At 36.9% G+C, this 16,675-nt stretch overlaps 1 protein-coding gene across 4 annotated transcripts in view; it reads left to right on the top strand.

Moving 5' to 3' along the window:
* The window catches only part of LOC133608921 (BTB/POZ domain-containing protein kctd15), a 107,350-nt gene extending 90,888 nt beyond the window's left edge, over positions 1 to 16,462 (top strand). For all 4 annotated transcript variants that reach the window (XM_061964576.2, XM_061964574.2, XM_061964575.2 and 1 more), the window contains one exon: positions 13,767 to 16,462. In XM_061964576.2, the coding sequence (XP_061820560.1) occupies positions 13,767 to 13,925 (159 nt within the window). In that variant the 3' untranslated portion in view covers positions 13,926 to 16,462. The remainder of the gene's footprint in view (positions 1 to 13,766) is intronic.
* The last annotated feature ends 213 nt before the right edge of the window (positions 16,463 to 16,675 follow it).

The raw sequence follows: 16,675 nt of genomic DNA, 5'->3' as shown, positions 1-16,675 counted from the left end.
TTCTTGTTCTATTGGTAGATAATTTTGCTTAGTTCAAATAAAATACCCCTAATTTTTGTTTTGTTTTTTTCTTGTTTTTGAACACTGACTTTTTGCAGTGTGGGCGACCGTTGCAATGGACGTCGAGTGGATCTAGCATAATATTAATGCGCATTAATAAAGCAATTTATCTTTGCTGCTAAAATTATGCGTTCATTCAATTTTGACAGAAAAATTGCATGTATTGCCTGCAATCTGACCATGCAAAAAAACATTATATAAACACAAGGGTGTCCAAAGTGCAGCCCGCAGATCCAGTTTTGTTACCCCGCACCATTTAAAATAACAGTAAAAATGTAGAAAAAAGAGCACACATTTGTAATGAAATGCGATAAAAGCAAAATAAATGGCACTATAACTTCCTCCAACATTGGTCGCATACTGAAAAGCAGTATGCGGGAGCCATTTTTATTTCTATTTTTGTAAAAAAAAAAAAAAAAAAGATCAAAATGGACATTACATATAGCTTAAGTGACAGTGTATTATTAATATTAGTTATTAGTATCAATATTTCACATTTTTCTCATTACATTACTTTGTTTGTTCTTTTTTTGTTTTGACACTTTAACACAAAGCTGACACTAAGTTTTTTATTTAAACATATGCAACGTCTCTTATTTATTTTTTTATTTTTTACAAAATGTAAGTATATTAAAATGGCACCCACATACTTTGACTTTTTAGTATGTGGCCCTTGTTGGAAAAAGTTGCTAATACTTCTGTATTATTCACATATATTCCATACATGTTTTTGGGTTCATTGAGGTTAGCTAATTTTTCTTGTTTTGGACATTTTCTTGTTATATTGGCAGATAATTTTGCTTAGTTCAAATAAAATACCCCTCATTTTTGTATTATTGTTTTTTTCTTGTTTTTGACCACTGACTTTTTGCAGTGTAGAAGTCGGTTGTTTCTTGCAATTTTCTATCTTTTTTCCCCCCAATTGGTTGAATTCAGAAGGGCGGTTAGATTTCAGATTTTCAGAGGTTGAATTGGATCCTGGAAAAAGTGAAGCAGCAAAACAGGCCTGGTGTGAGAGTCAGTGGTCACCAGTAGGTGGCGCTACACGAGGACATGTATTTAAGGACATCAAAAACCTTTTTGGCTAAACACTTGCTGTGGCTCTGAAGGGCCGCGTGAGAATACTTCCATATCCTCAGGTCAGAATAATATCCTTAAGTGTTGCGACGCAGCCGCCATAAAAGCCACGCTATCTTTATTGATCGAGCCGTCCGCCTCCTCCTCTGCGACCAAACTCTTTGCCCAACGCGAGCGAGCCCCCCACCCCCCAAGTGTGTGAGAGGGTGACGATGGGGGTGAAATGCAATGTGATGCAATGATTAAAGAAGCCAATGTAATACCATTTTCCATAATCGTTCGCCTGTCATGGATTTTTTATTTTTTTTGGGGGGGGGGGGTTGTTTGATCAGGTCTCCTAATTAGCCGTCCTCTCCATCAGCTGTCTGCCGTCCCTTCTGTCTCGCAAATGTCTGAGTTTGTCGTCGCCCCCGCCGCTGCTGCATGGCCGCGGGACAGAGTGGCAGGAAGGGGAGGAGGACGGGAAGACATTAGGAAATGTGCCGCTTCCATAAAGCACACGTTTTTTTTTTTTTTGGGAGCAGGTATAGCGGCCGTCACAAAGTGTCGTTCAATCGTCACATCTAAGTACCGAATTTTCCGGACCATAGGGCGCACCGGATTATAAGGCGCACTGCCGATGAGCGGGTCTAGTCAGGTCTATTTTCATACAAAAGGCGCACTGGATTATAAGGCGCTAGAGATGCGCGGTTTGCGGACACAACCGCGGAGTCCGCGGATTATCCGCGGATCGGGCGGATGAAATTAAAAACAATAAGATTTTATCCGCTCGCGGGTCGGGTCGGGCGGATTAATTAGATATTTTTTTTACTTTTTTATTTTTTTTGCGGGTGGCAGTTAAACCAATTGGTAAATATATATACATAGTTAAATGTTGTTACCCACATACGAAAAACGAGCAGGCACCTGCTGCATATGCCACAACAGAAGAAAAAAAAAAGAAAAGAGATGGACACTTTTACGGAGCGGAGAAGGGACGCCTGGCCGGGGTCCGGGACCGAGGCCCCTTCCCCCGAGAGGGCCCCACCGGGAGCCGTAGCTGAGGCGATCCGCGAGAAGGGCCCGACGCACGTCCAGGGTCACTACCGCGCCCACCGCACCGACACCCCGCCTCGTCCGCTTTCGCAGTGCGCTCACGAAAGGGGTGGGGCTCACCCTGGTTGATATAGAGAGCAGGACGGTGGCCATGGAATTTCATTTAAGGTTTGTGATAAACCATCAAACTCATTCGTTAAAAGGACTCTATAGTAATATAAAGCAAATTTTTCTGGACATTATCATGCAAGAAAAGTTTATTTTTGGGATCGCGATCACCGCGTAATGATTTTTAAAGGTTGCATTACATTATTAACTGTCCCATGTGATCAGCCAGTGCGATTGGAAGTCCATGCTCAATTATTGCCTCCGTAAATAAAACTTCGGCATTTATCACATCCAAAGAATCTGTTTGGGCGACGAAAAACGTTGAAAGTTTTCCACTTGTATCGCTAGCAACGGCATTAGACTTGTGTTTTTTTGTCCCAACGTGGTCTTTTACATCGCTAATTCCTCCGTGTCCGATCGAAAAATCTTGTCTGCACAAGGTGCAATTCGCGTAGTTTTCACCCTTTTTTTTTTTTTAATTAATATTAGATATATAACAACGGGCGGATGGCGGGCGGGTGCAGTTCTGATCAAACGTTACATCGGGTGGATGGCGGATGGTTGACGACTTTCTGACGCGGTTGCGGATGAAATAAATTGCCTATCCGCGCATCTCTATAAGGCGCATTAAAGGGGTCATATTTTATTCTTTTTTCTAAATGTAAAACACTTCCTTGTGGTCTACGTCAGTGTTTTTCAACCACTGTGCCGTGAGAGAAGATCTAATTTCACCTATTTGGGTTAAAAATATTTTTTGCAAAGCAGTAATTATAGTCTGCAAACGATGTGTTGTTGTTGAGTGTCGGTGCAGTAACCGTGTAATACTCTTCCATATCAGTAGGTGGCAACCGGTAGCTAATTGCTTTGTAGATGTCGGAAACAGCGGGAGGCAGTGTGCAGGTAAAAAGGTGTCTAATGCTTAAACCAAAGATAAACAAAAGGTGAGTGCCCCTAAGAAAAGGCATTGAGTTGAGTTTGAGTTTATTTGGAACATGCAAGCATACAACATGATACATCAAAATCTCCAGTTTCTTTTTTCAACATGTTCGAAAAGGAGTAGGAAGAAGCAGAGCTTATTTAATCCTACTCCTTTTCTTTGACATAACAGTTGCTAAAACGTTTTGTTCACTTCCTGTTCTCAATTTATTCACAATAAAAATAAGTAAATAAATAATAATTGGTGAAGTAAGTTACATTTCCTGGTGTGTGGGTGTTGTCTGTTTATCTGTGTTGGCCCTGCGATGAGGTGGCGACTTGTCCAGGGTGTATCCCGCCTTCCGCCCGATTGTAGCTGAGATGGGCTCCAGCGCCCCCCGCGACCCCAAAGGGAATAAGCGGTAGAAAATGGATGGATGGATGGATGTTGAGATAAGTAAGATTATTTTGTGAGTGAAAGAATGAAAGAATGGATGAGTTAAATAAATTCAGAACGTTTATCATGGTTCTTCTTCTTTGTACTTTGTAAACACTTTGAGTTTGAAGAGTTTCTTGAAGTGGATCATATTAGTACATTGTTTGATTGCTTTGCTTAATCCATTCCATCATTTAATTCCACATACTGATATACTGAAGGTCTTAAGTGTTGTACGTGCATACAAATGTTTTAAATTACATTTCTCTCTAAGATTATATTTCTCCTCTTTTTTTGAGAAGAATTGTTGTATATTCTTGGCTAGCAGGTTATAGTTTGCTTTGTGTATCATTTTAGCTGTTTGCAAATTCACTATGTCGTAGAATTTCAGTATCTTTGATTCAATAAATAAAGGATTTGTGTGTTCTCTATATCCAACATGATGTATTATTCTAACTGATCTTTTTTGTAACACCGTTAATGAATGAAGTGTCCTTTTGTAATTATTTCCCCATATTTCTACACAGTAACTCAGATATGGTAACGCTAGTGAGCAGTAGAGAATATGAAGTCATTTTTTGTCTAGAACATGTTTTGCTTTATTCATTATTGACGTGTTTCTTGCTACTTTATGTTGTATATTTTTTACGTGAGATTTCCAGTTCAATTTATCATCAATCATTATACCTAGAAATTTGGTTTCATTTACTCTTTCAATTGAAGCTTAGGGAATGCTATGCAGAGCGAAACTAAAACTAAACTGGTTACAAAGTAAACAAAATCAGAATGCTGGACGACAGCAAAGACTTACTGTGGAGCAAAGACGGCGTCCACAATGTACATCCGAACATGACATGACAATGAACAATCCCCACAAAGAAGGATAAAAACAACTGAAATATTCTTGATTGCTAAAACAAAGTCGATGCGGGAAATGTCGCTCAAAGGAAGACATGAAACTGCTACAGGAAAATACCAAAAAAAATGACAAAAAGCCACCAAAATAGGAGCGCAAGACAAGAACTAAAACACTACACACAGGAAAATAGCAAAAAACTCAAAATAAGTCACGGCGTGATGTGACAGGTGGTGACAGTACACAAGAGCTACATTGAATGTCCCATAACAAGAAAATAGTGAAAAAGAAGAAGCTTATTGACGACGGCATCGGTACATACAGGTAAAAGCCAGTAAATTAGAATATTTTGAAAAACTTGATTTATTTCAGTAATTGCATTCAAAAGGTGTAACTTGTACATTATATTTATTCATTGCACACAGACTGATGCATTCAAATGTTTATTTCATTTAATTTTGATGATTTGAAGTGGCAACAAATGAAAATCCAAAATTCCGTGTGTCACAAAATTAGAATATTACTTAAGGCTAATACAAAAAAGGGATTTTTAGAAATGTTGGCCAACTGAAAAGTATGAAAATGAAAAATATGAGCATGTACAATACTCAATACTTGGTTGGAGCTCCTTTTGCCTCAATTACTGCGTTAATGCGGCGTGGCATGGAGTCGATGAGTTTCTGGCACTGCTCAGGTGTTATGAGAGCCCAGGTTGCTCTGATAGTGGCCTTCAACTCTTCTGCGTTTTTGGGTCTGGCATTCTGCATCTTCCTTTTCACAATACCCCACAGATTTTCTATGGGGCTAAGGTCAGGGGAGTTGGCGGGCCAATTTAGAACAGAAATACCATGGTCCGTAAACCAGGCACGGGTAGATTTTGCGCTGTGTGCAGGCGCCAAGTCCTGTTGGAACTTGAAATCTTCATCTCCATAGAGCAGGTCAGCAGCAGGAAGCATGAAGTGCTCTAAAACTTGCTGGTAGACGGCTGCGTTGACCCTGGATCTCAGGAAACAGAGTGGACCGACACCAGCAGATGACATGGCACCCCAAACCATCACTGATGGTGGAAACTTTACACTAGACTTCAGGCAACGTGGATCCTGTGCCTCTCCTGTCTTCCTCCAGACTCTGGGACCTCGATTTCCAAAGGAAATGCAAAATTTGCATGGTTGGGTGATGGTTTGGGGTGCCATGTCATCTGCTGGTGTCGGTCCACTCTGTTTCCTGAGATCCAGGGTCAACGCAGCCGTCTACCAGCAAGTTTTAGAGCACTTCATGCTTCCTGCTGCTGACCTGCTCTATGGAGATGGAGATTTCAAGTTCCAACAGGACTTGGCGCCTGCACACAGCGCAAAATCTACCCGTGCCTGGTTTACGGACCATGGTATTTCTGTTCTAAATTGGCCCGCCAACTCCCCTGACCTTAGCCCCATAGTAAATCTGTGGGGTATTGTGAAAAGGAAGATGCAGAATGCCAGACCCAAAAACGCAGAAGAGTTGAAGGCCACTATCAGAGCAACCTGGACTCTCATAACACCTGAGCAGTGCCAGAAACTCATCGACTCCATGCCACGCCGCATTAACGCAGTAATTGAGGCAAAAGGAGCTCCAACCAAGTATTGAGTATTGTACATGCTCATATTTTTCATTTTCATACTTTTCAGTTGGCCAACATTTCTAAAAATCCCTTTTTTGTATTAGCCTTAAGTAATATTCTAATTTTGTGACACACGGAATTTTGGATTTTCATTTGTTGCCACTTCAAATCATCAAAATTAAATGAAATAAACATTTGAATGCATCAGTCTGTGTGCAATGAATAAATATAATGTACAAGTTACACCTTTTGAATGCAATTACTGAAATAAATCAAGTTTTTCAAAATATTCTAATTTACTGGCTTTTACCTGTACTACAGTGGTGGACGTGCACACATTTTTAGGATTTATACAGTCATATCCAACAATTGCGACAACTGAGTTTCGTTTTTTAATGATTTCTGCTGGTGGTGTGCCTCCGTATTTTTTTCTACGCAAAAAATGTAGTTTGGCTCAAAAAAGGTTGAAAAACACTGCTCTACATAACATGTAATGGTGGTTCTTTGGTCAAAATGTTGCATAGATTATGTTTTACAGATCATCTTCAAGACGCTTTCTGACAGTCGCTTCTGGATGCGCCGTTTTGTGGGCGGTCTTATTTACGTGGCTCAGCGTCTTCTCCCCGTCATCTTTGTTGTAGCGGTGTAGCGTGCAAGGACGGGGGTGGAAGGACTTAAAGTTAAAGTACCACTGATAGTCACACACACACTAGGTGTGGTGAAATTACTCGATGCATTTGACCCATCCCCCTTGTTGCACCCCCCTGGGAGGTGAGGGGAGCAGTGAGCAGCAGCGGTGGCCCCGTTTGGGAATCATGTTGGTGATTTAACCCCCAATTCCAACCCTTGGTGCTAAGTAATGGGTCCCATTTTTATAGTCTTTGGTATGACTCGGCCGGGGTTTGAACTCACGACCTATCGATCTCAGGGCGGACACTCTAACCACTAGGCCACTGAGCAGAAGTGTCAAAGGATGGCGCTAACTGTTTTAATGACATTCAGACTTTACTTCAATCAATAACGGAGCAGCATCTCCTCATTCGGAAACAACAACACTGCAAATGTGTACCGTGAAAAACCGTCCGACAGGAACTCTCTAATAACTAAAGTTCCTTGGGTGAATAATGTCAACTCACTACACCGGTATGTTTTTAGCGCTTCCATAGAGAGATATAAGTTAGAACTTTACTATACTTTATATTAGAAATGGTAACAGTGGAGGATGAATGTCCCATAACAAGAAGATAGAGAAAAAGAAGAAGCTAATCGGCACGGACTACAGTGGCAGACGCGTGCAAATTTTCCCGTCATCTTTGTTGTAGCTGTGTAGCGTGCAAGGACGGGAGTGGAAGAAGTGTCAAAAGATGGAGCTAACTGTTTTAATGACATTCAGACTTTACTTCAATCAATAACGGAGCAGCATCTCCTCATCCGGAAACAACAACACCGGAAATGTGTCCCGTGAAAAACCGTCCGACCGGAACTTTCTAATAACTGAAGTTCCTTGGGTGAATAATGTCAACTCACTACACCGGTATGTTTTAGCTCTTTCATGGCAAGTTTACTGACAGATATAAGTAGAGATGTCCGATAATATTGGACTGCCGATATTATCGGCCGATAAATGCTTTAAAATGTCATTTCGGAAATTATCAGTATCGGTTTCAAATGTATGACTTTTTAAAACGCCGCTGTGTACATGGACGTAGGGAGAAGTACAGAGCGCCAATAAACCTTAAAGGCACTGCCTTTGCGTGGCGGTCCAATCATATAATATCTACGGCTTTTCACACACACAAGTGAATGGAATTCATACTTGGTCAACAGCCATACAGGTCACACTGAGGGTGGCCGTATAAACAACTTTACCACTGTTACAAATATCCGCCACACCGTGAACCCACACCAAACAAGAATGACAAACACATTTCGGGAGAACATCCGCACCGTAACACAACATAAACACAACAGAACAAATACCCAGAAGCCCTTGCAGCACTAACTCTTCCGGGACGCTACAATATACACCCCCCCCCGCTTCCCCCTATCCCCCAACCCAACCCCGCCCACCTCAACCTCCTCATGCTCTCTCAGGGAGAGCATGTCCCAAATTCCAAGCTGCTGTTTTGAGGCATGTTAAAAAAAAATAACGCACTTTGTGACTTCAATAATAAATATGGCAGTGCCATGTTGGCACTTTTTTTCCATAACTTGAGTTGATTTATTTTGGAAAACCTTGTTACATTGTTTAATGCATCCAGCGGGGCATCACAACAAAATGACGGACTACAGTGACTACAGACACACTCTCATGCTCATGAGCATTAAAGCTACAGACACACTCTCATGCTCATGAGCATTAAAGCTACAGACACACTCTCATGCTCATGAGCATTAAAGCTACAGACACACTCTCATGCTCATGAGCATTAAAGCTACAGACACACTCTCATGCTCATGAGCATTAAAGCTACAGACACACAAGACGGGGTGTTCCAATGCAAGGCTGTAATTAGAGAGGTCATATGTGTAAATACGTTTGAAAGCGGGAAGTCGTCCCTTAGCGAGCGTCCTCATCTCCATATTTCCATGTGGCGCTAGAAGGAAAGAGTAAATAAGTGGTCAATCAGGGAGTTCGGAGAGGAAGAACAATCTCCCAGCAGGATGGCAGCAGAGAATTGGAGGTTTAACGTTGGATCAAACAAGTCATGGAGGTTGTTGTCTCCTCACTCCTTGAGATCCATCCTTATTCCCCACACGTCCACCCTCCCTCTCCCCCTCTCCCCCTCCTCCATCTCTCCTCTCACCTCGGCCTCATTACTTAAATTAGGAGCTCCAGTAATCACCTCGCTCGCACTCGCCGCAACCCTTTGAGCTCGTGGCCTCGCTTCGCCAGCCAATGGGGCGCGAGCGTCGTGAATATGAGAGAGGTGGTGTGATGTCGGCGAGCCCCCCGGTCTCATTCCATCACGGCGTGGGGGAGGGGGGGGGGGGGGGGGGTGTGAGGTGATGACACGGGGTTCATGTTTTTGTATGAAACTAATGGAAGGATGGAATATAGACGGCCATCTTTGAAAATATAACTTCTACCTGACTCAGGAGGCCAGTGTGCTGCTAATGATGGCCGATTTCAACTAATACAGCTCCTTATGAACCATGTGTATTATTGTTATTATTATACCGCGTTATGTAGTTATGTAACATGTGTATTATTGTTATTATTATACAGCGTTATGTAGTTATGTAACATGTGTATTATTGTTATTATTATACCGCGTTATGTAGTTATGTAACATGTGTATTATTGTTATTATTATACCGCGTTATGTAGTTATGTAACATGTGTATTATTGTTATTATTATACCGCGTTATGTAGTTATGTAACATGTGTATTATTGTTATTATTATACCGCGTTATGTAGTTATGTAACATGTGTATTATTGTTATTATTATACCGCGTTATGTAGTTATGTAACATGTGTATTATTGTTATTATTATACCGCGTTATGTAGTTATGTAACATGTGTATTATTGTTATTATTATACCGCGTTATGTAGTTATGTAACATGTGTATTATTGTTATTATTATACCGTGTTATGTAGTTATGTAACATGTGTATTATTGTTATTATTATACCGCGTTATGTAGTTATGTAACATGTGTATTATTGTTATTATTATACCGCGTTATGTAGTTATGTAACATGTGTATTATTGTTATTATTATACCGCGTTATGTAGTTATGTAACATGTGTATTATTGTTATTATTATACCGCGTTATGTAGTTATGTAACATGTGTATTATTGTTATTATTATACCGCGTTATGTAGTTATGTAACATGTGTATTATTATTATACAGCATTATGTAGTTATGTAATATGTGTATTATTATTATTATACCGCGTTATGTATTTATGTAACATGTGTATTATTATTATTATTATACCGCGTTATGTAGTTATGTAACATGTGTATTATAATTATTATTATACCGCGTTATGTAACATGTGTATTATTATTATTATTATACCGCGTTATGTAACATGTGTATTATTATTATTATTATACCGTGTTATGTAGTTATGTAACATGTGTATTATTATTATTATACCGCGTTATGTAGTTATGTAACATGTGAATAATTATTATTATTATACCACGTTATGTAGTTATGTAACATGTGTATTATTATTATTATTACTATACCACCGTTATGTAGTTATGTAACATGTGTATTATTATTATTATTATAGCGTGTTATGGAGTTATGTAACATGTGTATTATTATTATTACTATACCACGTTATGTAGTTATGTAACATGTGTATTATAATTATTATTATACCGCGTTATGTAACATGTGTATTATTATTATTATTATACTGCGTTATGTAACATGTGTATTATTATTATTATTATACCGTGTTATGTAGTTATGTAACATGTGTATTATAATTATTATTATACCGCGTTATGTAACATGTGTATTATTATTATTATTATACAGCGTTATGTAGTTATGTAACATGTGTATTATAATTATTATTATACCGCGTTATGTAACATGTGTATTATTATTATTATTATACCGCGTTATGTAACATGTGTATTATTATTATTATTATACCGTGTTATGTAGTTATGAAACATGTGTATTATTATTATTATACCGCGTTATGTAGTTATGTAACATGTGAATTATTATTATTATTATACCACGTTATGTAGTTATGTAACATGTGTATTATTATTATTATTATAGCGTGTTATGTAGTTATGTAACATGTGTATTATTATTATTACTATACCACGTTATGTAGTTATGTAACATGTGTATTATTGTTATTATTATACCGCGTTATGTAGTTATGTAACATGTGTATTATTGTTATTATTATACCGCGTTATGTAGTTATGTAACATGTGTATTATTGTTATTATTATACCGCGTTATGTAGTTATGTAACATGTGTATTATTATTATACAGCATTATGTAGTTATGTAACATGTGTATTATTATTATTATTATAGCGTGTTATGGAGTTATGTAACATGTGTATTATTATTATTATTATACCGCGTTATGTAGTTATGTAACATGTGTATTATAATTATTATTATACCGCGTTATGTAACATGTGTATTATTATTATTATTATACCGCGTTATGTAACATGTGTATTATTATTATTATTATACCGTGTTATGTAGTTATGTAACATGTGTATTATTATTATTATACCGCGTTATGTAGTTATGTAACATGTGAATTATTATTATTATTATACCACGTTATGTAGTTATGTAACATGTGTATTATTATTATTATTACTATACCACCGTTATGTAGTTATGTAACATGTGTATTATTATTATTATTATAGCGTGTTATGGAGTTATGTAACATGTGTATTATTATTATTACTATACCACGTTATGTAGTTATGTAACATGTGTATTATAATTATTATTATACCGCGTTATGTAACATGTGTATTATTATTATTATTATACTGCGTTATGTAACATGTGTATTATTATTATTATTATACCGTGTTATGTAGTTATGTAACATGTGTATTATAATTATTATTATACCGCGTTATGTAACATGTGTATTATTATTATTATTATACAGCGTTATGTAGTTATGTAACATGTGTATTATAATTATTATTATACCGCGTTATGTAACATGTGTATTATTATTATTATTATACCGCGTTATGTAACATGTGTATTATTATTATTATTATACCGTGTTATGTAGTTATGAAACATGTGTATTATTATTATTATACCGCGTTATGTAGTTATGTAACATGTGAATTATTATTATTATTATACCACGTTATGTAGTTATGTAACATGTGTATTATTATTATTATTATAGCGTGTTATGTAGTTATGTAACATGTGTATTATTATTATTACTATACCACGTTATGTAGTTATGTAACATGTGTATTATTATTATTATTACTATACCACCGTTATGTAGTTATGTAACATGTGTATTATTATTATTATTATAGCGTGTTATGGAGTTATGTAACATGTGTATTATTATTATTACTATACCACGTTATGTAGTTATGTAACATGTATATTATTATTATTATTATACAGCGTTATGTAGTTATGTAACATGTGTATTATTATTACTATACCACGTTATGTAGTTGTGTAATATGTGTATTATTATTATTATTATAGTGCCTTATGTACTTATGTAACATGTGTATTATTATTATTATACCGCGTTATGTAGTTATGTAACATGTATATTATTATTATTATTATACAGCGTTATGTAGTTATGTAACATGTATATTATTATTATTATTATACCGCGTTATGTAGTTATGTAACATGCGTATTGTTATTATTATACAGTGTTATGTAGTTATGTAACATGTGTATTATTATTATTATTATACAGCATTATGTAGTTATGTAATATGTGTATTATTATTATTATTATTATTATACCGCGTTATGTAGTTATGTAACATGTGTATTATTATTATTATTATTATACCGTGTTATGTATTTATGTAACATGTGTATTATTATTATTCTTATACCGCGTTATGTAACATGTGTATTATTAGTTTGGGGTTCAAAGTGAGGGTTTTCTTTTCAGGCATTCCATCTGGGTAAAACACCTTAAAAGCCAAGGTCGGGTTTAGGGTTAGGGTTAGGGTTAGGGTTAGGGTTAGGGTTAACCCTAACCCTAACCCTAACCCTAACCCTAACCCTAACCCTAACCCTAACCCTAACCCACCTTAAAAGCCAAGGTCGGGTTTAGGTTAGGTTTAGTCCATCGGTTAGGGTTTGGATTCAGGGTTTGTGTTCAAGGGAAAGTTTTGGTTAGGGTTTGAGAAGGGTATGGTCTGTCTCATGGTTCCAAGTTAGTGTCAGGGTATCCAGTACGGGTTTGAAATGAGAAGTTCTTGTCACGAATTTGAGTTAGGGTTAGGGTTGGGCTTCCAGAACGAAAACCAGTTTCGTTCTAAATTAGGGTTCAGTTTTGGAATCAGGGTAAGAGATCCAAGTTAAGGTTTCACTCTACAGTTTGGGGTTCAAAGTAAAGGTTTTCTTTTCAGGCATTCCATTTGGGTAAAACACCTTAAAAGCCAAGGTCGGGTTTAGGTTAGGTTTAGTCCATCGGTTAGGGTTTGGATTCAGGGTTTGTGTTCAAGGGAAAGTTTTGGTTAGGGTTTGAGAAGGGTATGGTCTGTCTCATGGTTCCAAGTTAGTGTCAGGGTATCCAGTACGGGTTTGAAATGAGAAGTTCTTGTCACGAATTTGAGTTAGGGTTAGGGTTGGGCTTCCAGAACGAAAACCAGTTTCGTTCTAAATTAGGGTTCAGTTTTGGAATCAGGGTAAGGGACCAAAGTTAAGGTTTCACTCTACAGTTTGGGGTTCAAAGTGAGGGTTTTCTTTTCAGGCCTTACATCTGGGTAAAACACCTTAAAAGCCAAGGTCGGCTTTAGGTTAGGTTTAGTCTATCGGTTAGGGTTTGGATTCAGGGTTTGTGTTCAAGGGAAAGTTTTGGTCAAGGTTTTGATTTGGGTTAGGGCTTCCTCTGCAGGGTTTGTGGTGGTCAGCTGATAAATCCTGGCAGGTTTTGACGAGTCCTCAAACGTGTCAACTTCTGGTCTTTCCAGGTCCTGGAGCGTCTCTTCCAGAAAGGCTTCAGCGTGGCGGCGTCGTGCGGCGGCGGCGTGGACTCGTCCCAGTTCAGCGAGTACGTGCTGTGTCGCGAGGACCGGCGGAGTCTGTCCATCAACACGCCCATCAGGATAAAACAAGAACCCTTAGACTAGATCCCCCCCCAACCTCCTGACGTCCACTTCCTGTCCTGAGTGGACCGGACCTGGACTCGGGAGACTTCCAGTAAGTTCCGGCAGGGGCTCGCTCGCCTCTGAGGAGAATGTAGACAACATCCGGGATCCACACTAGGATCCAGTAGATCCCTTGGAGGATTACTTCTGGGACCCGAGGAAAGACGAGGACACGCCCACTCCTCCATGATGTCATCGCTCTTCTTCTCTTCTTCCAATCACGCCACGCTGTAAAAAAAAAAGAGCATTTATGGAATTATTTTCACCCGCTTTGCTCTTTCTGACCTTTTCTTGTCTTGTGGACGAGGAGCCAAGAAGATCTCGCTGTTTGAACACTTTTTCATTCTTCTTTTCACATCTCTCAACATATCTTTCCACCTTTTGTCCCAGGGTGGAAAAGTACTCCAGCAAAAAGAGTGACTCGATCTTTTTCTTTGGTTTTTTGGGGGGGTTTTTTTGCACTTAAAGGTTTCTTTCCACCATGACAACGAACTCTGTCCACAAACACTTTGGTGTTTTCAAATATTGATTTTGTCTCTTTCACCCCCTGGGAATATGATGATTATTATTTTTTTTAATCATGAAAATGATTTAAAAATGACATGAAATGTTATTTAGCCACAACAAATGTCACCTAATATAAAATTAAAAAAAACACAAATATGCAAGTAATTTTAAACAAAAATTCTATATTTTGTTTAATTTCATTGGATCACAAAAAAGGCCACACCCCGAAACACGTTTCTCCAGTTTTTATTAACATGTTGATTAAAATGTAGAAAAATACGCTAGTATTTTTATTTTAAAAAGTTTATTCCATCACAAAAAATTTAACACCTAATTTTTTGGTTTTCTTAACCCCCACAAAAAAATATTAACATGTTGATTAAAATAAAAACCTTTTATTTTATTTTATTTTATTTTATTTTTATTTTTTTAATGACTACAACTTTTATATATATATATATATATACTATTACAAAAAAAGGTAACGGTCCAAATTTTCTTTTGCCTTCTTTTAATAAAAATAAAAATATGTGGTCACAAAATTAAATGAAAAAAAATTATTAATAAAAATATATTTACATGTTTGATTCAAATTCGATGTGCCAGCAGAAAATGAAATGATAAATAAAATAAAGTCACAATGTGATTTTTGAATAAAAAATATTTTTTTATTTTACATTGTGTCAACAACAAACCAACGTATTTAAAAAAAAAAAATTTTTAAATGCTGTTTTAGCCAATCAAACGAAATACTTAAAAGAAATTGAAGAAAACGAGAGTATTATTTTAAACGGATCATAAAAATAAAGCTGTAAATTCATTTAAAAGTTGAAAAAATGACACAAAAAATGCATCTCCATTATTTACATTGAAATAATTTGTCAAATGTTGATCAAATTAGAATACGTATGAATAAAGAAATAACTAATTTAATTGTTTTTAAATTTAAAAAAAATAAATTTTCAATGAAAATTTAATATTCAGTAAATTAAATGTTTTCCTTTTCTTTTGTCAAATGTTACAATGTATTTGTGAATTAAAAACAGATACATTTACAGTACTAAAATATGACTTTTTTTTTTAAAGAACATAACTTTTGAAAATACTTAAGTGTGCGTGGACAAGGCTTGTTTACAAAAAGAGCGCAGCTGAGACGGTGCACATGTTTGTGATTGTACAAAAATGTTTATTTGTCACACTTTCATTTCAAAGAAGAAGAAGGAGTGCGTCATGAAAATGTGTGCCGACTACAAACCGCTTAGTTCCTTGTGAGTCGACTACAGCCACAAACGGTACATCAGAGAATCTTCGGATCGGGTCAAAAGTGAGGTAGGGGAGGGGACAATTTATGATGTAAGACATTTTGTATTTTTTGCATCAAACATGGAGATTTGTGTGTGTGTGTGTCGCTTATTCATGCTGTTTGTTGACAAAACAAACTTCTTTTTTTTTTTATTTAGAAAATGAATCTATAAAAAAAGGATCAGAGCAGAGCCTCCACAGGGGGCGCACTCAAAGGGAATACGCAAAAGCAGGCCAGTGGAAAACCTGAGCCAGCGCCCCCTACTGGTGCCTTCTGGAATGAAAATCGTACCGCAACAACTTTTTTCTGTGCCGGAGTGACTTTTCCCAGGAGTCGCGTCCAAAATAACAAAACATCGAACACGACTTTTTCTCCCGGATTTTCAGAACTTGGCGAAGTTTTATTTATTTCTTAGCCGACAATAACGCGATGAAGTGCTGACCACTTTTCTCAGACGCTGCCCCCTAGTGGAAACTCACTTGTACAGCAGAGTTTTTTTTGTTTTTTGTTTTTTAAGCACCCCCCCACTCAAAAAAAGACATTGTTGTACATACGGATTTAAGCGTTTTAAAGGGTATAATAATAATATTATTAATATGTATATTATTTAAAATGTTTAAGAACAATTAGACTGTGGTATGATAAAGGGCATGTGTTAATTTGCAGTGACTTTTCTTGCATATTTGCGATAATAAAAGGATGTACTGGATGTCACTTGTCTTTGTCTCATGTTTTGCCTCCTTTATTCATCCCATTCAAGTAGAAAAACTGATATTATAGAGTATGTACATTAAGATGATTGCCATACAATTTAAACATATATATATACATATAAAAATAGATTAATACATTCAAATGTGTTATACTGGCTGAAATTACATTTTGGTGATAATAAAACTGAGTAGTAAGGTATTTAAAAAAA

This window comes from Nerophis lumbriciformis, linkage group LG06, assembly GCF_033978685.3.
Source record: "Nerophis lumbriciformis linkage group LG06, RoL_Nlum_v2.1, whole genome shotgun sequence".
Taxonomy (NCBI): Eukaryota; Metazoa; Chordata; class Actinopteri; order Syngnathiformes; family Syngnathidae; genus Nerophis; species Nerophis lumbriciformis.
Note: the sequence above shows the minus strand (reverse complement) of the source record. Positions and strands in the feature narration are given on the sequence as shown.